General features: G+C 52.7%; 6 protein-coding genes across 6 annotated transcripts; 2 read left to right on the top strand and 4 right to left on the bottom strand.

Annotated features, from left to right (window-relative positions):
* Window positions 1-221: 221 nt before the first annotated feature.
* N7459_009928 (uncharacterized protein) lies at window positions 222-594 on the top strand (the record flags this gene model as incomplete). The annotated part of the gene is given in 2 exon segments (XM_056949096.1): window positions 222-253; window positions 267-594. 2 exon segments carry the CDS (start codon window positions 222-224, stop codon window positions 592-594), a joined length of 360 nt encoding a protein of 119 aa, XP_056796321.1.
* A 1,164-nt stretch (window positions 595-1,758) lies between these two features.
* On the bottom strand, window positions 1,759-2,453 carry N7459_009927 (uncharacterized protein; the record flags this gene model as incomplete). Its single annotated transcript, XM_056949095.1, has 3 exons — window positions 1,759-2,063; window positions 2,111-2,232; window positions 2,431-2,453. The coding sequence occupies 3 exons, from the start codon at window positions 2,451-2,453 to the stop codon at window positions 1,759-1,761; spliced, it is 450 nt and encodes a 149-aa protein (XP_056796320.1).
* A 4,314-nt stretch (window positions 2,454-6,767) lies between these two features.
* Window positions 6,768-8,107, bottom strand: ecm33 (GPI-anchored protein Ecm33; the record flags this gene model as incomplete). The annotated part of the gene is made up of 3 exons (XM_056949094.1): window positions 6,768-7,059; window positions 7,131-7,959; window positions 8,044-8,107. The coding sequence occupies 3 exons, from the start codon at window positions 8,105-8,107 to the stop codon at window positions 6,768-6,770; spliced, it is 1,185 nt and encodes a 394-aa protein (XP_056796319.1).
* Window positions 8,108-10,488: 2,381 nt separating this feature from the next.
* Window positions 10,489-11,142, bottom strand: N7459_009925 (uncharacterized protein; the record flags this gene model as incomplete). Its single annotated transcript, XM_056949093.1, has 1 exon — window positions 10,489-11,142. One exon carries the CDS (start codon window positions 11,140-11,142, stop codon window positions 10,489-10,491), a length of 654 nt encoding a protein of 217 aa, XP_056796318.1.
* A 4,812-nt stretch (window positions 11,143-15,954) lies between these two features.
* On the bottom strand, window positions 15,955-17,469 carry N7459_009924 (uncharacterized protein; the record flags this gene model as incomplete). The annotated part of the gene is made up of 1 exon (XM_056949092.1): window positions 15,955-17,469. The coding sequence occupies one exon, from the start codon at window positions 17,467-17,469 to the stop codon at window positions 15,955-15,957; it is 1,515 nt and encodes a 504-aa protein (XP_056796317.1).
* Window positions 17,470-18,665: 1,196 nt separating this feature from the next.
* Window positions 18,666-19,994, top strand: N7459_009923 (uncharacterized protein; the record flags this gene model as incomplete). The annotated part of the gene is made up of 2 exons (XM_056949091.1): window positions 18,666-19,647; window positions 19,696-19,994. The coding sequence occupies 2 exons, from the start codon at window positions 18,666-18,668 to the stop codon at window positions 19,992-19,994; spliced, it is 1,281 nt and encodes a 426-aa protein (XP_056796316.1).
* Window positions 19,995-21,739: the final 1,745 nt, after the last annotated feature.

Genomic DNA, 21,739 nt, shown 5'->3' with positions numbered 1-21,739 from the left:
AACACAAGGGCAATGTCGAATATGCACAAGAAACGTGTGAACAAAAGGGTTGGAGCGGTATAGACAAAGAAGGCGAAGAGGGATCGAAATCCACGAGGCGAAGGGACAATGAGTGAGACAATTGAACCAGGGATACGGGGCTGGATGCATGTTTATATGTGCTTGCGATGAGAGGGAGGCAGCATCATCCGGGTACTTTTGGCGCGAGCCATGTATCCAACATGCACCAGGAAACCCTGAAGACCCAGGCCTCGTACCCTCTCCAGACCCAGGCGGGGGGGGAAGCATGAACGATCAGAGCCGATCATCGATAGCCACCAAGCGCGGAAGGCCGGGATGTCATACAGACAGACAGATATGCATGATGGATGGACCCACGGCCACGACGGGGAAGCGAAGCTGGCCTCCCGGGTGGATTCAGGGCAAGACCCGCCCCGGGAGAAGCGCGAGAAAAACGATCTGGGGGGCAAGTCGAGTATCTGTCACATCCAGCTCCGACGCCGCTCGTCGTCAATAGAAGACAAGATCGGCGAATCACAGCCTAGCGATCGTGTCCCAATGAACGGGCTCTGGGCGAGGATCTATGGCCCGTGATTTGTCACCGGCCTAGTGGTGTCGCGATCGACACGGGGAATATCATTGCTCTGCCCTTGCTTCAATAGTCCTCAATAAATGACCTGATCTCGAGCTCCCCGTGCGTGGTTAGCCTGGACAGCGTGGGGAATGCTCTTTTTCCAAATCCTCCGGTGCTCCATGCGGGGAGTGACGGTTTACAGGCGGAAGAAAAAAAGCAAGCAGCGAGACCGAGGCCTTGTGCAAAAGAAAATAAATACCGACATCATTGCTGAAAAGCAATATTCCCAAAACGGACGTTAGCAGACGTTACATGCATATTCCAGAGCGAATCCTGCACATCCCCACTAGGATCGCGATGTATCATGAAACGCCCACGTAGCAGCTACATCGAGGGTTCCTGAATAATCCCGTTCCCCCTCGATTGCATGCATCGATTCAGGAGAACCTACCATGGCCGCAGGGACATCAAGGGGGGGTTCATGCTCCCGGGCCGATTCCCCCTCGAGGGATTTCCTAGTACTCCAAAGGCTTCATCCTAAAACCAATAGGAGCAAGCAAGGACCCTCAGGTCCATGGAAATGCCATTGTCAAACATGCGAGGAGGTCACGAAGGGAGTGTACAATGGCAATGCCGGCGTACCCCGAGAGATTGATCTACCAGAATCGAATGTGTCACGACAAGGAGCGTTAAAAAACAGTTCTTTTCTTTTCTTTTGATCCTATTGCGTAGGAGGTCGTAGACAAACGAATCAGGGTCGGGGCGAAGGTACCAACAGCGGGAGGGATCGCTCGAGGAAAACCATCAAGTTGGGTCCGAGACCCAGCGACCAGGATACGTTGTCTGTCAGTGATCGAATTAGGGAGATCGGAGTGATTTGGAATTGACGAAAGTGACACACGGACGTTGGGGCGTCGTTAGTCTCTGGACGAGTCGACGCCAACTATACCACATCCATGCCAGCCCTAAGAACCTCCACCACGTTCCGCTCGATGGCTCTTCCACTCACGAGCGAGTATTGGACTCGAGGGAAACACTTTCCCCTGCTTCAGCTTTTCATTTGCCAAGGACGATCGCACTCGCGAATCACAATCTCGCATTCGTGCGGCTTCGCTAATCCGCTCGGTGGGTCGCGCGATTAGAGCTGTCATATTTCTCGGTCCTGACTCCATCGACGGGGCGCACTAGTTCTCCACGTTCTCCTGGTGTTTCGAATCTCTTGGAAGCGGTCTTTCTCTCCCGGGGGGAACTTGCGGCTCAGCAGAGGAGATGCGTTTTGGAATCCAGAGAGACCATCCTGCTGCCACCCAGTCGAGCTGTGCTCTCGTTCCCATCCCGCTCCCAACACTCCTGTCAAGAGCCAAGCCCACCATCGCCCCTAGTCCAGAGCTAATTTGCGATACTTGCATGCGACCGGCGTCATTCGAGGGTCCCGCGGCTGCGCCTAGAGCCAGCGTGCAGGCGGCACGCAGCAGCGGCTGCAGCATCACTCGAGGGGAAAAGTTTCACACACGAACCATTCGAGTTCGCGCAAACTCAAGACCTTCCGGCTCTTCCCCGGGCCCATCTTTCGAAGATCCCTGGTGTCTTCCTGCTTACCCTTTCGAGTGACTTGCAGCCGCTCGCCGTCGGGGGTATGCACTCCGGATACTTCGGTGCTATGGTTGGTTAGAAGTTCACGGATCAAAGATCAGAGATCAGAGATCAGAGCCTTGAACCCGATCCTCGGGTCTGCGCTCTCCGTTCCTCACTTGGAGTCGTTCCTGTTCCTGCTCCTGCGGGATTGCGAGATCGATCGTGCTTGAGAAAGACCTCGGTTCCGGTGTAGAGGCAACGCCTCGAACCGCTCACCTTACACAGCAGCGGGATCTCGTCCCATGCGGCTCCAAGTGCAAGAACCAGAGCTCGATTTGATTCGATCGCCTCCACGGTCGACGTCTATCATTTCCCGTTTTTCTCCCAGTTATTCCCAGTGGGCGACTCAGCCGAGACCCGCGACCTGTCAAGTTTCAACCGTCCTATATGACATGGCGGGAGGTTGCGATAGGATAACTCGTTTGTCTCTAAAGTCTCTAGCACACGTCGCCATCTGAGATCTCATTTTGTGCTGCGAAGTATCAGACACGACTTGGTCGCCGCCGACTCTCCACTCGAGGCAAGCTAGATCCGCCGAGAGGCCAAAAGTACCGGTTCATGCACTTCACCCAAACTGTAAGATCGAGGGCACCGTAGATACTTTCACTACCGCAAGCTACTGTGCCCGCGCCATCCTGGATTCTTCACCCCGCCGAGCAGGAAGTAGACCCATCCCATAAGCTACGATCGATTTCTTCAATCCTGGGATCGATCGGCTCCATACGGGAGCCACCGTGTATCGGATCTTGTCCGCTTCTCTCCCAACTCTCTGGGTTGATCCGTCGGTGCAGAACTCTGCAGAAATCTGCTGGAGATGCTCTATGCCCCGCTGGAGGGGAATCAGATCCGTGTCCATTGATCGAGTGGCATGGATGCAGGCTAGCACGAGCCTTCCAAGGAGGCCGGGGTTTGAACGAATGATGTCCTCGGTGGTTCGAATATTCAGTGATAGGAGATCCTGGCATCGCTGGCCCGTCACGCTCGCAGCGATAACCCAAACCCTAACATGCCACTATCTCGATGATTTGCCACGATGCGCACAAATAATTGTATCTCGTACATCACATCCATGGGCACAATCGCCGCAAGGGCTAGACCTCATCGTCAGGATTATTGTCAGGGCCCGTCGATACGGGTGGATCATGACATCTCCGCGCGCGCGCGACGCCATGCGGCAACCCGTCCACAGCACTTACGACGTGCAACATGCGCACCACCAAGACAAAGCGAGCAATAGACCTGCGGCATGGATGCGTCCCCGTGTCCACGACCGTCGCCAGCAGGGACAATTCCCCGAGTGGTCGCTTCTGAGCCACCGCTGCAAGGACTCCCAGGGACAATACCCATCTAGTCACACATAGTCGGTGCCAATTTTAGGCCTTTGGGGCCTCGGAAGTCCCACCGCAGATGATACATCTGCCGGACGCTCTTCCCCGAGCCTTTGCTGCGCTGTGGCCGCCTCGATCGTACATGGCATGGTGGTGTGCTCGAGCTCAGGGACTTTGGATCCGCTTCCCCATTACCTGGATGTCTGGTTGCCTCCAATGCAAGGCGGACGTCTATTCAGTGGGACTGCGTCTGTACACGCTTGATTCTTCAGGTACCCTTTCCAGAGATGCAGTCAAAGGTATGCGGAGTACGCGGTGGGCTGTACCTTGCCACCTGCCTCGTCTCGTCTGAGGGATCTTTTCTTTAGACCACGAGAGGCCAACTCATCGCTCGCACACAGCGTGTGTTGGAGGATCTGCTCCACCTAATGGCGACAGTGGTGGCTCTCCGTACAGGACTTCTGCAGCGGCGAGTCAGAGAATGAGAGAACAATTCTTCCCCTCCATCCTTCGATCCGCGCTGTTGCACTTGCACTCACCGTGATTTGCAAGAAATCCACCGTCGTGGATCAGTTCGACCCGAACCCCGCGAACCGCCGTTCTTGGCATCGCCGGGCAACGCCCGATTTCGATTTCACCTTGGCCTGGCATCACCCCCAACAGAGAGCTTATACAGTACTCTAGACCCGATCCCGTTTCCCCGGCCAATCACCTCGTTCATATCCTCTTCGGCTGCTCAAGGTTGACAGGATCAAGTCCGTCAAAGTTTGTTTCTGTCGCAAAGCTGGTGGCTGGGAAGGCCTAGCCCCGCGATCCAGCACGATCATCACCATCGAGACTATCCGGGCTGCTTCTCAAGCCTAGCGAGATCCGAGAGAACTTAACCAGACTGTTGGTCCGCCGAGTCCCATGTGGGTTGCCACAACACGAACGCCCAGCCTCCCGGATCGATCGCTCGAGCTGTGCCTTGGATCTGTTACCGCCGTACCTATGTACAGGAGGTTGGTCGTGTCACGGTCTAGAGCTGGTCCATGTTGCGCTGCAGTCAGCCTGTTCGTCAACGCAGTCTGAGTCTGGCCGCCATCAACGCAACGGCCTGTTCTGTTTCTCCCAGTTGCTTCATATGCAAGATAAGTTCCTCGCGTTGGATATCTATTTAACCATGTAGTTAACACTGGTTAATAGTTACCTAGTTACTGCCTCATAGATGTCATGATGTACCGTAGGCGTGTTCACGCCGGCCCCAGCCACCAGATTTCCCCCTCATGGACGCCGACAGAATTCCCTAGCAATTCCATTCGCCCATTCAGCAAAGAAAGTACGTAAAACAGAAAGTCCTCCACGATCGCACGTCTACCGGCCAACCCTCAACCCATCTCCATCCATAGACAAGCACCCATCACCAAGTCAACCTCGATCAACCCTATCAGCGACCAATACATCTACAAAAGTAAGAAAAAAAAAGAACAAAGTAAAAGTAAAAGTAATAACAGCCCATTGAGCATAACACCAGAAACCACATATCCCAAATCCACAGCGGACTCGACACATCCACCTGGTCGTAGGCCTGGGATTCGCCGGGACGTACACCCGACTTGAGACGCACATGGGAAGCGAAACGAATCCCAGCGGGGCAGAGTGACTCATCTGGAGACATCCCGGCTGGATGGTATAGTTTCTTTTTCATTGCCCGACTTTTCCTTTTTGCTTTTGCGTTCCCCTCTCTTGCCCGGCCCTAAGTCCAGTCCGCCAGTTCAGTTCAATCCAGTCTACAGTTCACTACCATAACTCTTCCGTAACGCGAAACCCCAGGTCTCTGCAACTCTTTCGTGATAACCCCGTTCCGAGCACCACGGAGTAGATGCCGGTGCACGCCCAGTACATACATAGGTACGTCCAACCCAGAGACAGTCAACGAGCCCAGTCTCGCCGTTGCGGAGTCCAATTCCACGCTAGCTTAGCTGAGTATCGGCTCCGGTGCCAGCGGGGCGGCGTCGATGGATCCTACCAGGGGAGTACCGAAGTAGGTCCTACATCCAAGGTTCATACATACATCTAGGTAGTGTAGGACTGCCGTTATCAAGCTCCAGCGGAGCAGTACTGCCCTTGCTAAGACATGTGGATACACACTAGAGGGAGAGGTGTGATATCGGACTATCTCTGATGAGTGGCCTGTGGATCGATTTCGGCTCGGGTTGTCTATCGTGAACTAGAATGGGTTTCTTGAACCAGGATGGTTTTGAGATGTGGCGCTGCCCCGGTGGCGTCGCTTGTGCGGTGTAGATTCAGGATTACCTGGAGTATCTAGGCGCCTCGGGAGTGGATGTGAGGTGCCCGCTCGCTAGGGAATCCTGTGCGATCGGAGTGGCTGGGAACTATGGACGGACGATCTGATCTAATTTAGCATGGCTTTCTGTGATTGCGGGTGGATGCTGGTGAGATGTGCGAGATATATCTCACGGGTTGGATGGATGATTTCTATGGATAGTGCCTCGGAGAATGTTGCCACGCCCCCGGCAGAGTTGGGCCTGTGACTTGGGACTCGACTAGAACTCGCAAGGAATACATGATATTTGACCGAGAGCATAAGCAATCAGGGTGATACTGCAAGAAATTCTCGCTCTACCCAGACAATCTGACTACGCCAATGGCAATGGCAGTGGCAAATATTCCAAGCTATCGAATATCTGCATCGCCAAAGCATTCCAGTCTCACCAAATGGCAAGCAGACCAGGCCCCTTCGGTATTTACCTATACATTGTCCGACGCGCTGGGGTCTCCGTTCACGGTGGCTCGCTTTGCAATCCAGCTAGGGCCAAGGCAAGGTACACCAGCTTGAAAGGAGAAACCAAGGGACAAGCATGACGATGAACACCACAATGCTGCATACCTGGCTCTTGACCTTGCACAGCAGACATGACCGACTACGCTGGAGGAGTGGCATACAAACAGGAAACCGAATACATTAGCACGGTGCGCGCTCCAGTAAACACTATTGAGACAATCAAGGACAAGGGGTAATAAATAGTGAGCTCCTTTCCGACGGAGCGGCGACGAGGGTGTCTCCCGAGGACAGAATCCAAATTGCGAATTTTCCTCAAAAAGACGGAATTATTATCATGAGAACAGCAATGTAAGGCGAAAAAGAAACCGTTGCTTGGGTGAACTCTGCATCTACAATCTCTCCAAAACGAACCTCCCCACTCGCCCAACTCAAGATTTCAAGCCACTTAGATAAGCTGGACAAGGGCGTAGAAGAAAGCGGCAATGCCGGCAACGGGCATGGCAACACCGTTGGCGACGGCAGCACCGGAGCTGGTGCCGGTGGAGGAGCTGCCGGAGCTGGTGCTGGAGCCAGACTTGCCGTTGGAGGTGGTGGGGTCGTTGGTGGTGGCCTTGCAGTCGTACTTGCCCTTGATGACATCGCCACGCATGCTGTTGAAGGTGCTGCAGTTGAACTTGCCGTGGCTGGACTGCAGGTTGAAGCCACCCTTGACCTCCTCGAGGGATCCGAACTGGACACTGTACAGGAATTAGCTGGCTGCGCTGGTTGCCACTATACTCCGGGAAATCCCGGGCATGCGACTACTTACGTGTTGAAGGAACCACTGAAGTCAATGGCACCAGTGACAGTCTTCAGGGCGGGCAGGTCAATTGTGTTCAGCTCGTCGTTGCTGGTGATCAAGAAACCGCCAGTGACGGTCTTGAGGACGGGCATGGAGATGTTGGACAGCTTGGAGTTGTCCTCGAAGACAAGGTCACCGGTGGCGGTCAGGTTGGGGGCCGAGAAAGTCTCGAACTTGGTGCCCCAGAAACCGAGCTGGCCGGTGAGCTTCTCCAGGGAGGGAACGGAGATGGTACTGATGTTACGGCAGGTGATGTTGGTACCAGTGCCCAGGTTGGGGAGCTCGATCTCCAGGGAGTCGTAGTTGCCGGAGAAGGAGATCAGGTCGGTGGCGTTTTGCAGGTTGTTGATGTTGATGGTCTTCAGGTCACGGTTGTTCTCAATCTGGAACAGACCGACGGTCTTCAGGGAGATACCGTCCAGGGAGGTCAGACCGGTGTTCTGGATGTTGACATCGCCGGCATCAGTAATACCGGAGCCGAAGCTCAGGGACTGCAGCTCGGGGAGAGCCTCCCAGCTGATGGAGCCAACCGAGGTGAGCTTAGCGGCGCTCAGCTCGGTCAGGCCAGTCAGGCCGCTGAGGGTGAAAGCACCGCCGATGCTCTCCAGGGAGCTAGCAGTGATGCTGCTCACGTTGACACCCTCCTCACACTTGAAAGCACCAGTGATCTTCTTGACACCATTGAGGGACAGGTCACCGGAGTAGGTGTTCTTGACGGTCACATCACCGCTGAGGGTGGAGCAGCTGGAGACACCATCGGCGTCGCTCTGAGAGGAGATGGTCAGGTCACCGCAGGCTGTATCACGAACATCTCATGTTAGCACTCGGTCGCGTTGGGTCTCGGCTCTTCCGCCATTTCTCGCAGAATCTTGGCACTCACAGTTGTCGGCGAAGACCACCTGGGTGGCTGCCAGAGCAGGCAAGATGTACTTGACGAAAGACATGACGATTGGAATCTGGACGCGAGCGCGTTAGACTGAAGCGACAACTGCAGTTGAAGCGTAGCAGAGACGAGAATTCAGGGGCCACAACGCAGCCTCTGCAAACCCAGACCAGACGTACCGATGCGATGCAAAATTAATACAGAGGAACGAGTGGAAAGAAAAGGCGCCTCAACGAAGGAGAAGCGGGGGGCGGATGAATCTCTCAAGGGGAGGAAAGAACGAGTGGACGAGGGTGAGGGAGAAAGAAGAATTAAGAAGTTTGGGGGAGAAAGGAGGCGCCGGTGGAGATGTCTTAATCTTACGTGGTTACCGGGGGCCACCGGGCCTAAATACACGCCCCGAAGCATTGCAGCGCGCATAAATACAGGGGGATACCAACACAGTACCGAATGCGGTTGCTTTCTTGATTGCGAAAATCCGGATTTCACTAGTCTCACGCTGTTTCCGTCCAGTGATTCGTTCAGCCGGCGCCCCTTTCTCCATTTCTCTCCTGTTTTTCGAACTCGTCTTTCCATACACATGTGGTGTTTCCTGGCTCTGAGATGGGAATTGAACCATGCAATTATCGGGACGGTCTATAAAAACCTTCAACCTCTACTGCGATCAACCACGCCAGCACCGCGGACCATGCCAATTGCACAGTGCATGAGACAGTCGTACAACCCCGGTACCTGCCAATTACCACCATTCTGCTTTATCAACCACGGGAGGTCCAAACCGGGGCGAAATCAGAGACGGGCCTTACTTTCTCATAATATAGGTGGTGACGAAGAGTAGATACCAAGAGACCTGTTCACTGGTCAGAGACACGGGCAAAAGAAAACGTTTCACCACCAATGGCCCCATTGGTATCGTATCGATGTATGGCTGCCGTCATCCAACCCACGCTCGTACCCCCTGATCAACACTCAACGGACACGATACTTTGACTCGTTCCTGCGCGAGCATAACACCATCCTCTCCTAGAATTCGTTATACTGTGATCGTTGATCCGCCTCACCACTGGACCCCCCCCCCCCCAAAGCAGTACGCTGACGCCCACCACCAACCTCATGAATCCAGTCCAGGCCTTGCGCTGGCCGATCTAAATTTGCAGGAATTCAAGCCTTTACCGAGACCCGCCCCCCCCCCCCCCCTGCCGCTCTCGTCGACCTCCCCGGTATGCGCGGTCTCTGATTGGCACGCTGGCATGATTCGCCCTGGATCAATGTCAATCCTCGCTGCGTGCCGACGAATTTCTATCTGAGGCAAAGGCGTATTCGCCCCTCGCGGAGTGGAGGCCGTGGTCGCTCGCGGAGAATACACCCCGAAAGTCGCCGCAGCAACAGTCTCTCTCCTTTTTGTGCCAGTGGCGAAGTGCCTGGACGGAGTGGGCAGGATCGTGCTTCGGCTGCGAGTCATGGCTCATGGTCCCAATCGACAATGAAGATGAGGATGTCTGACGAGATAACTTGCCACTAATTTCTCTGCGGGATCACGACTGTCCCAAGATGAAGCAGTCCTGCTCCGGAGGATCCGAGTCTCCGGGCTCACTATTTAATTGCACGCAGGCCCGTCCTGTCCCTGGGAGATAAACTGATTGCGATCGTCCAGTTCGATGCACGGGGATCTGCATCGTCGGACCGGACCATCCTGACTGCACCCAACGCGATCAAGAGGCCACGACCGTGGACCGTGATCAACCAAGATCTCCGATCTGTGAGATCGTGATGTGTATTTGCCTGGATACACCTCCCACAATGGTTGCAACCTGAGCCTCGCCCGATTCACCCGCGTCACGTCGGGCCCGAGGGACGCTTGCACAGACGTGTTTCACATTCGGACTTTCTCTGCCTGTGTAGCTCTTGCTCGGTCCATCCACAAGTCTTGGAGCTTCCATTCCACTCCACCCGTCACCGGCTCCACTGCCTCCATCGCTGATCTACCAGAGAAATTGGAACTTGGGTAATTCGATATGGCCATTCCCTCGCAATTCACAATCTCATCCCCAAACAGAACAACACCCTCGACACTCACTGAAGCAGGGACACAAGCACACAAAGGACACCACTCCCCGAACTAAGCACCGTGCTCTGCACGCCACCGCGACCGGGGCACCGCGCGGCCTGCACCTGCAGCCGAGTCTAGTGTCCGAACGGTCAAGACAAGAGTCCCGTCGAAGCCCGTCGTCCACGGACTTCATCGTATAGCTGAGTCACGGCACATTCCCGCACTGGTCCACGGGGCCCGATCTTTGTTCTCGCGACCGCGGAATGCGTGGGCTGCTTAAATAGCAGGGGGAGGCTGGGGGCATTCTCAACCCCCAGCGACCGTACCGACGACCCGAATACCGTCTGCCAATGCACGCCGGAATTAGCCGTTGACATTGGCTCGCGAGCCGGTCATCTGCGATGCGGGTGAGTGTCTGCAGCAGAATCGCGGATGGCGATGTCTGGCGTCCTGGTTTCGGCCAGGCGACGCCTCTGCAGACTTGTCCAACACGCTCCAGAACCTCCATCCATACAGGCGGCGTACTCATCGGCGAGGACGTTGCCCTGGTCGCGCAGGCAGGGATGGCCCGTTGCATGGTCGTGGCTCACTTTCCCGACCGGTACATTATTTCCACGACCGACGCGACCGGGTCGTTGATTTCTCCCAAGGTTTCTATCCTGCTCTTTTCTTTCCTGCACCCCACTCCACCATGATCCAAGGTTTTCCTCAGCACTTCGCATTGAATCCCGGCCAAAGATCCCACCGGGGGAACGTAGTCTCGGGTCCCGTAGACCGCTGACGCAAGCCCGGGGCCCGGCATTTGCTCTTGCTATGCAACGCATATGCACGCTCAAGGACATTGTGTACGCTGGACTGTGCTGGCCGATACATGCGTAGTTCGAGGAGCAGTGCCGGTTCCTGCGCGTCGGTGGGATCGTGTTCGTGACTGCTACCGTGGATTCGATTGCGTTGCGCTGGGAGTCAGTCTTGGAACCGGTGGGTGCGGAGTAGAGGCGAGCCAATCGCGAGACGTTGCTGTATATAATTCTGGTCGCTTCTTCCATGGATGCGTGTAGCCGAGAACTGCCCAATCAGCGTACGGACTGATGGGTTACTGGGGGTTCATTGGCTGGTAGACCTGGATTGATGTGAAGTGCGGTTGGTTGCCTAGAGAATTCTGTAGGGCCGGCGTGAAGAAATGGCCTAGTAAACCCTGCTGTAGATGTATCTGTTATAGACTATCACTTCAAGTCTCAGGGCCATCGAAGCATCGATGGCAGATGCCTGAGGATCTAGGCAGCCCCCAGCGTAGTGTAGATAGCTTCAGTTAGAGGATCTTCCATCCTCTCCTTCCCCAGTGCACTCCGTTTCTGCGTCTCTGCCTTCTTTCTGAGATTTCTGTAGATTCGTCTTTTCTCTCTTTTGGCCGGATAGTCCTGATCTTACACTCGATCCATCAATCAATCTTCAACATTCTATTAACCTGACGCCGCCTAACTAGTTGCGTAATGGCTATGCAGGCGCTTCGTCCGACCGAAGCATCGCCGTAGATCCCACAGAACGAGTGAATATAGACAAAAGAAACCGGCATGGAGCTGCCCAAACAGGAAATAATGAAGCCATCCAACCCTCGTAAACCCACAGATCCCACCGATCCTGTTGTTCCTCCACACATTCTACCGGCCCTTGACTCGACTATATCCCCGCCCCGGTATCAATTAATCGCGGTACAGTCGTCTTTTAGCTGTCATCGGCGTTAGTCTCTCGGTGACCGCGACCTTAGCGTTCTGTCATACCCAGCGTCTTCACCACTTGCCCAGTTACCAGTCATTCCTGGCCTATCGTTCCATCATCTTCCTCCAGCTCGATATATCGGAACTGTCCCAGAAGACCTATTTACAGCATAAATTCAGCAGCGTAGCAGGCTACCTACGGGTGCGATATAATCGCGTCGTAATCCGTCGAGTCCCCCAGGCCAGTTTGCCTAATCTTGATCATCAATGTCTTCCTCAGATCAGTGAACAACAGGCACTGCAGTAGGATATGTCTTAGCATCTGAGACCCCTCCTCGCAGCTGCACTGATCTGATTCGAGCTCGTTGATCTTGTACAGAAAGTGTCGCAGTCTAATTCGCATCGGCCGCATCTGCATCAGGATCGCTGCGTACGGCTTTGAGATCCCCTCTTACACTCGAACCAGGATACCCACGCCATCAGCATCAATTCCACCAGGTACGCACCAACCGTCCATTGGTGTAGCCAGGTGCTGGTGAGTGAACTTGTCTTCTCCTGCCTTAACCATCCGTTCCCCCGAAGTCTTCCACCGACCATTGCGTAATAGCCACGGTAGATGGGAGCCCACGGCAGCCCGTTCATCCATACCACCACTGCTTCATCAGTGGCCCTGTCTGGGCGAATATCTCCGTTCGAGTCAAGGTCGTACGGTGCCGTTTGTGCAGCTCACGAGCAGGCTTCGTCGCCCACTTCAGGGCCAGGTAAACCAGTGTGTCCGTGAGTCTTCTGAATGCTGGGTTGTCCAGTCACCTGGATATCCCAGCTGATAGGAAGAGATCTGTTGGACTGGTCAGGTCATCAGTAGGCCCACACCTACGTCAACCAGCTGGACGGAGAGGTCTAGATCCTCCAGCTAGAATGCTGCATCTAAGTTCAGGATCCAATGGATGAAGCCAAGGCAGGTCGAAGGCTTATTTGCACTAGCACGAGAAGAACGAAAGCTCAATAGATCCAGGGACTCTCCAGGGCCCTGCTTCAGTTCTGTAGGACTTGGGCATATCGAATGTTAACTGAATAGGTGTGAGCCGCCTCCTGCGAGCTAGCTCGCGGCATCAGGACCTCTCCCAGGAAATCGCTTGTTTCCCAGGTATAGACTTGCTGCGTATCTGCAGACTTATTCGGCTGTTCTGGTCTAGGGAGGATTACTTGAGCCACGACGCTGTGGATCAACGATGATGTGGTTGGCAGCACAACCCCTTCCCTGCGCGCCATACCCAGTGTACTCCGTTCATCCAGACAACCACTGCTTCCCTAGATGGACTGCGTCCAGTCCGGATATCACCGCTGGACCGAAGTCGTAGGAGAATCGCTCGTACAGGCCCGTCACTGGTCTGGCGACCTACTTCCGCGGAAGTAGACTGCGTGCATCCGCTGGGAAAGCTCCCAGACAGCGTGATTGATGATGTGTGGGTTTCGGGATCCCAGTTATCACAGTTTTGGGGAAACAGATGTCTGAGCCGGCTGCCAGACTGGTCGGAGACTGGTTGAGTCCTTAAATATAAATGGACAACTTCGAGAGGTTAGTCTCTTTAGAGAAACTTCCGATGAAGAGATGTACTTATGGTCTTTGAGGATCAAGGGTGAGCTGCGCTGGTCACAGAGACAAGCGATTGTCTGCGGTGGAAGTAGGCGTCTGCGTAGCTGTTGCTCAAATCGAAATTTCATATCGAATATAGGCATAATTTAGCTGGCTTGAGGTATATACAGCCATGCAGATGATGATAATGGGAGGGTGGTATATAAGGTGATGGAGAAGAAGTGCACAGCCCAGCGTGGGTGGAAAAATGTTATCTGTCTAAGAGAGAGGAAGAGAGGAAGAGAGAGCGCAAGCTATCTAGATGGCTGGGGTGACGGTCTGCGAACCTCAGGCAGCCGCCATCATAAGGCACAATCCATGATGATGGCAAGGGAGAGGAGAGAAAACAAATGAACAAGCCAGCTGTTGCTGTTGAGTATTTATAACACAAAAGACAAAGAAGCGTACTGCTGCAATTTCTAACTTGGACTGAGATTTCCGACAAGATTTCTGCTTGGCGGTTCATTTTGATCTCCATCCATCTTCTAGTTCGAGAATAATAGAGCATAGTGTTCGTAGTCTAAGTATCTGCCATTTTATTTAATGTTTAAAATGAAGTCTCTCCTTGTTATGTAGAATATTTACTTCTGTACAATTGCCAGGAATCCTTCCAAAGTGGTAGCAGTAGTAGTAGTAGTGGTAGTAGTGGTTCATTTGAACTATTTAGCCGCTGGATGTCCTAGCAGCTATGCGGGAGTGGTGCAGAACCAGCCTACACCCCCTTTAGATACAGGGCCAGGATATGTTCTCAGCAGTAGCTATCTTGGAACAAATATAGCCATTTCCTCCTCCCTAGTTCTGCTGGTAGGTGTAGACCACGACGCTATAGCTAAACATCTATCCCTGTCATAGAGTCCTTAAGTAAAGAGCCTTATCCCGCTGGGTGGTTCCGCCGCCTATAACGCCTAGTTGTGCCACGCCTTGTATACAACATACACACATCGTTCAACACTAGAGCTTATCACATAGGGGGATTCCTAACAGTAAGCGGGTCGTCACTGATACAGGACATGTCAAGATAGTGATGTGCTGTTACCATCCGTCCGGGCTAAATCCGCAGTTGAATAGGCCACAGCCACACCGTGATAGTGCCTAGGTAGGGGTATTGCGAGGGTGATAGAAATCGAACCTATAACCTGCCGAATAGGGATAATGGATGAACGTGCCCCAAGCATCGTAACGCACCATACCCCTAAATGTGGGTTTTCAATGACGCCCTACCACTGCGCCATTCACCCCCCCTGACTTGAAGGATTATTGATACTGATATCTTGGTGCCTGAGGATCTGATATTTTCGTGCCTGAGGATCCGGGCACCAATTCAGCGCAGTATAGATAGCTTTCAGTCAGAGATTCTTCCATCCTCTCACCTTCTCCCTCTCCAGTGCACCCAGTTTCTTCGTTTCTGCCTGCCTTCTGAGGCCCGCGCGTATATTTGAATTTCTCGTCTCTTCTTCCGACAGAACAGACCTGATCTTGCACTCGAGACAGGTCATTCGGGTCATCAATAGTGATGCAGAAGGAGCGCACGGAGTGGGTGGACAAACGTCATCTATCCAAGAGGGGGGAGGGAGAGATAGAAAGAGCTATCTACATGGCTGTGGACGTCTGCAAACCTCTGCCGCCGTCAAATTCATCATCATCATCATCATCATATCAACGGTCAAGACCCACGCCCTCCAGGTCGACCCTATGGGATGAACGAGAACGGCACCCTAGGCGAAATCACACGCAATCGTGACCCGTGCATTTCGTTTCTTGCCCGTCCGTCACCGGGGCTGAGCTCGACCTCCAGACCGAGTGTTCTCCATGAGCTCCTTGGTCTTCGGCATCCCTCATGCCCCCAGCCGGGCGCCGGGCATTCTCGCAGCAAAGCGAGACAAGCGGACTACCCCGGTGAGGATTTGGCGTCGGGGCCAAAATTCGGTGAGGATACGCAATGGGTCTCAGGAATAATCTGCCTTGTTGAGGCCCGGGCGCGCCGTCTTTGACCGGGATCTCGGCTCTTGCACGGCTTCACCAGACTGGGCAACCCCTGGCATATTCAATGAATGGATCATTCCAGACAATGCCGTATTGAAATCTGGAGGTTGTCGGCTCCCCAACCTTCTTGCAATCCATTCGTATTTGAATTACCGCTAGCTATTGTCCAGTAATTGACTGAAGTTCTCCCAGGGTCGTCTATCTGGGTCCAGTAGGTCCTGGAGTTTTAATTCTAATGGCTTCTCCGGATTCGATTACCGGCTAGGTTCAAGACCTTAGCTTACATTCAACATTGATGTGTTTGGACAAAGCCGGATGGACTGGATGGTGCCCAGTTTCTACTAGAGCTGCAGGGATTGGGACAGGAATGCTGCTGGGGCACTGGATGACGAGTTTAACTTACAAATAGGATTTCAGAAACAAGGTATTTAATACAGCAAAGAGACGCGTGTCAGTCTTCTGTCAAACAAAAGCAGAAGATACAAAATATAACAAACATGCGAACATAAATCCAACCATCCCGTCTACTTCGCCAATCGCCAGACAACCTCATGGACGTAGGGCGGATCGCCGTCCTCTGGGTCATACACATAGATTTGGTGGACGCTCCCATCACTTTCCACAGCTGCATGTCTGAGGCGCATGGTGATTTTTTCCTCGTCCTTAGGGCGCAGGGGTCCCAGGCTGTATGCGAAGCCCTCTTCACGCGCCCATGGGCTGGGGTCCCAAGTCTGTTCCATACCAAGTTCCTCTGTCTCTGTGAGAGGGTGGGAATGGTGGATGATGGAAAAGCCGTTGATAAAGAACCAGTCGTCTGTATCCGCGATCCGCCATCGTTGAAGTTGACACTCGTCTCCACAGACCGAGGAGACCTGGGTCATACTGAAGATATCGACTGGGAACCAGTCGGTAGACTTCCAGTGATGCAGGGATAGAGGCAAGGAACGGCCAGATTCATAGAATCCTGAGCCATCACCTTGCCAGAAATCCAGCTGATGGAGCCCACGTTCCCAAGTGAACTTGGTATCGGTATAGAGGTAGATACACTGAGAAATCCTCTTGTCGCCGTATTCCGTGAGCTGGGCGCATTCATCGTGGTGTCTATCCATTTCCTGTAGCAGTGGAATAGACAGGAAGATACCAGCTCCGCCGTACGCCATATATCCATAGTTTGAGATTCCACTCACCACCTCTGTTAGTGCTCCAACGTACTGAGGCTTCGTCGTATCGTAGATTTTCAGGCGCTCAACAAGGTTATGCATAGATGGGAAGAATGTATCATCATCCATGATAACACCCCATTGGGATGCATCATCACGATTTTCCAGGAGAATCCTCGTCAGCGAGATATAACGATCTAGCACTTCTTGGTCGGATTCAAGAAGGGTTAGGTCGATATCTAGCTCCATCGCCTTCTGTTCTACAGCAGACTTAAGCAGACCACCTTGGGATTCAACCACTGCAAATACTCGCGCATATGTGCCCCCGGCCCAGTGTGCAAAGACATCTAGGGAGTCATAAAGCCGTTCCAGGGAGGTAGCAACACCAAACATAATATGAGACGCGTTCACTGGCACCGGGGCAGGGGCGGTAATCTTGACGTTAGGGGCACATTTGCCGAGTGGCTTGCGAGTCTCATCGCCGACCGTGATAGGGGTAAAATCAGGTATAGGGACATCCAGGCTCTTGGAGAAATTGTCAAATTTCACGCTCTGTTCCACTGCAATATCCCATCTTGAGTATAGAGCAGCATCGGGTGCGAAGGTTTTGATCAACTCTAGGTCGATATAGCAGTCCACAGGGGTGCTGTGGCGATCAGAGGATGTTGTAGGCTTCGATGGAGGCTTCGATGGAGGCTTCGATGGAGGAGAAGAGTCATGAGAGAGAGGAGATTCAGGAGAATAAGAATAGCTTTCAAGGCCAGGAAGCTTTTCAATGTTCCTGAAAAAAAGTACAGCGAAGACTGATAAGATCAAGAGGGCGCCAGTTACATTCCTGACCTTTCGCGGCGACTGACGGAGGATAGCAGACTTGGCCATAATGTAGTATTCAGGAGTTCTGGTGGCTTCTGTACTGGGGTAATATTGGAACAGGCAGATATATAGCAGACCCTTTTCCCATTAATCTTAACGTCGGGCCAACGCCACCCTGCCAGGACGCTAACAAGGCTGATCAGCTCCCTTGGGGGATATGCTAGAATAAGCGATGATTCCTTCGAGCGAGTTTCGATCTGAAACTGTATTTACTTGTCGCTCAGCGCAAAATGGCCCCCGACCCACGGGGTTTGCGATGGGCCCGGCACTAGCGTAACGAGGCTGGCGCAACAAGACTACCATAGGTCCACGGGTAAGTATTTTAGTATATGTAGTCTAACAACATTGCGGCGCCCTAATTGGCAGCTTTGGGGGGGCCATGTGCACTTTCGAATCTCCTCTGTAATAATCAGTTAGCTCTATGAGGCGTAAAGTAACATGGGGGCTAGTCGAGAACAATGTCCTTGATAGTATCAAATTCAGATTCGAAACGGGCACCATCGTGCAAACCACCCTCCAATTTCGGTGAATAATCTCCTTGGTTACTAGCAATCCGATTCTCTTCGGCTTATTCCAAATCCCGAGGTGCCTATGTGCAATTTGTTGGAGTATCCCTCTAGTCCAAAGAGCGTTGCAGATATCTTGAGGAATGAGGCTACGAAGGCCGCCACTTCCCTCTTAACTTGGCCCGCAGGTGGATATCTTTTACGAAGAGAGGGCCCTATTGCTACTGGGGCCATATTGCGTTCCGAGGTTACAGACTCGCAATATTTCAAGCGGATCCCCTACCCTTCATTCTGCGAGTTGTCTTGTTCCATTTCCCTTGTGGTCTTTACATTACATTTGCCGCAGTGGCTTTCTATTGCGAGCTCTTCCACTGCTGCTTTGCCCATATCACAGAGGGAAGAGGGCAACGCTCGCTCTGTCCTTGATTCACTCAATCATTCTCTGAGAAGTTCATGCCTGACATGTATTTTTGTCCTCCAAATTTGACACGGCGGGCCGTGTTGTCTGCGGTGTTGATTCTTTTGGGCTTCTTCTACTTCTTGTCGCATCTTGACGCTCCTTACCCAGAGACAGCAGGGGAAGCACTCTCGCATATTCCCAATCGTGAGAGACCCGAACAACAACAAAGACATTTACGGAACCTCTTCCCATCGAGATTCAAGCCGTCTTTTCGCCTGACATCCTCGTCGAGATACATGAAAGGCCCCGTCGATGCTTCTGGAACACCCCTCAAAAAGCCCAAAGGCGTTCGAGTTGTTGCCGTCGTCTTCTATGGCCGTCGTGGTCGGGCTTCTATTCTGGAATGCTACCTCCGGAAGAATTTGGTATCCAACGGCGGCTGGCTTGATGAAGTTGTCTGGGCCGTGAACACACACATCGAGGGCGATCTTGTCTATGCCGAAGAGGTGACAAAGACAGCACACGAATATACATACCTCTCTATTCCGCCGGCCGAGGGATTTGTGTTCGCAGATGTCTGGCGGGAAGCCTTCACAGATGAAGACGCCATCTATTTGAAGATCGATGATGATGTTATCTTCATGGAAGATAATGCTATCCCACGATTGGTCACCACATTGATCAAGAACCCAGACGCATTGACTGTCTCCGCCAATATAGTCAACAATCCGGCTATAGGATGGTTACAGTACCACATGGGAGCAGTGCATCCATATATACCTGAGGTAGACCCTAAGGGTAACCACGTCGCTACCAGAGAGAACGGGATCTGGCGTGCCTCTGACTTGCCCGTGGAGCGTAACTCCCCCTGGGAGCTGCCGAATATGGAGGAGTTCTTCAGCGCCTGGGGCGTGGAGAGCGACGACGAGATCCCAAAGCATCGATGGGTTCCGACCACCAACTCGATTATGCAGACGCCAATCGCCCTTTCCCAGTACGATCCGTACGGGCCGAACTTGCAATACTGGGCGTTGGGCGCGCAAGCCCATTATTCTCTCTTGCAGAATATCGAAGAAAACAAAACCAGTCGATACTTCATCATCCACGGCAATGATAAGGCAAGCGGACTCGCCAGTACATGGCGTATGACAGGAACTCGGCTTAGCATCAACTTCATGGCTATTCGAGGCCGTGATGTTCTCGAATACATGGAGAGTATTGTGGTTGGGGACGATGAGGTAAATTTAACTGTCGATCTGCCTCTGGCCATTGGGCGATGTAAGTATTCCTATCTCCCAGTATAAGCGTCTACTTACACCTGAACAGCTGTGCTTGTCGAGACAACATCTCTTGGGGCGCACTTCAATTTTGGGCCCCAGAAACATCTCGCAAAGTCTGATATCCTAGAACGATATCACAACTATGCCAATGAGAGGGTTTGTCCCGGGTCAATCTTGGAGCCCGAATTTTACTATGAGGGCGAGGATCCGCCAGAGGAGCCGCCAGTGGTAGAAGAGGAGCCGCCAGCGGAAGAAGAGGAATGGCCAATGGATGAAGAGGAGTGGCTAATGGAACAAGAGAGATGGCTAGTGGAACAAGCAAAGGAAAGCGAAGAGATATACTAGGCCAAGTTCTTTTGGGAGCACACGGATGATTATCAAGTTTATTCAGAGCAGATACTGGCAGAGGACTTATAGAGAGTAATTTTTTTTGCTAAGTGGTGCCTTGCACTCTATATCGGTGTAGATGTTTCACCGAAACGAATACATGGATTGTTACAAGTCTCTACTCGCTGCTGGAATATCTATGTATAATCTCTCCATCAATATTACTGTCAATAATACCTACCTTTGTAATTTCCCACACACACACACACACACACCAGCAATATCTTTGAGCCCATGTCACGATGATAATAACCACAACATCGCCCCTAACGTACCGCTCCTAAACCAACCGGAAGGGCCGTACAGTGACCGTTTACACATACCATTACAGGGAATTTTTCATCTAGCAGATAGTCATACCCGCTTGCTACTAGCCTATTGCCTAGCTCGATATCCATTCTTTGCCCAAGCACTAAGGCTCTCGTTGCCTCCCGGCGGGGTCGGAGTCCTCCGCGGGCACATAGAGCGGGCTCGACCTGTGAGGTTGTTCTCACCACCGTGACTAAGGATAAGCCCCCCACCGATCGTCCATGATTGGCTCTGATCGCGGGCCATGTACATAGCATACATACGGTGCCACCAATGGTGTTCCACGCTGTGGGAAAATATCCATCCGGTGGCGGTGGATGGACCCCACAGGGAACTCTATATTTCCTTATATTTCCGAGATCCTGACGTGTCGCTTTCGAGCGTATCTCGTTTATGCATCCCTGGAAGATGCATAGCCCTCATTCCTGGAGACACAAGACACCGTCACGATCACGGAAGAGGGGCGCAATTTGAGGATAATGCCCTATTGTTGTCCGCTTGCAGGGTACCAGAATAGATGTGGAAATTGCAGGTGTTAGTAGGGTGAAGTTGCAAACTCCGAGAATTTTCGACCGACAGCAGGGAATGGGGGCCTACATATGACGAGGTGTGCAACATTGACCACCAGAGATACGACCTACATAGGCAATCCAGACTTTGAAACCGAACTCCGGTATTTATACTTGGCACGTTGTACCGAACCAAAGGCTAAGCTTTTGACCCACAAAGTATTGGCGGGTGGGGCACGCAATAAAAGGCTGGCCCCCTGCGAGATGCAGTCACCTCCACCTGTTTTTGGCCCCCATGTAGGTTGCAGCCTTGCTTCTCGTATATACGCCTGAATGTCAAGCTATCTCTATCTTCGTGACTTTTAGTGCTGACGGCGCTGACGGTTCGGGCAGCCTCCCGCGATGTCTATAGATAGGTTCTCATCCTCTCTCCTTCTCTCTCTCCAGTGCACGCATTCTCTCCGATTCCGTGCTTCTGGCCTGATTTCCGTGATTTTGCGTAGATTCGCTTGTTTTCTCACTTTTCTCGACGTCTGTGGTATCTTTTACTTGATGGGGACTGCCAATTGTACCGAATTAGGCCTAGCCTAGTTTTAGTGTATTCAGTGCGGATAAAACGGGGCAGTCATATGATTCACTAGACCTAACTGCACACTTCTCTTGGGCACTCCGCCGAGCATATCCAGCTGAACTGGATTACCCATCCGCCGAATCTGAGACTCCTCCAAGGCTCTCCACTTCTTCCTCGCAATTTCTACCGCTTATCCTCAGGTTTGAAATTATCCAATCTTTAGACCCCTGCTCCCAGTCAGTCATGTTCCAAGTCAGTCCCCAACCTACTACATAAAGTTGGAAGATTCCAACCATGAATCACTAGTGCATCCT

This window comes from Penicillium hispanicum (genome assembly GCF_028827665.1).
Source record: "Penicillium hispanicum strain IBT 35686 chromosome Unknown utg000008l_segment0_segment0, whole genome shotgun sequence".
Classification (NCBI taxonomy): Eukaryota; Fungi; Ascomycota; class Eurotiomycetes; order Eurotiales; family Aspergillaceae; genus Penicillium; species Penicillium hispanicum.
This window is presented reverse-complemented; position numbering and strand designations above follow the sequence as displayed.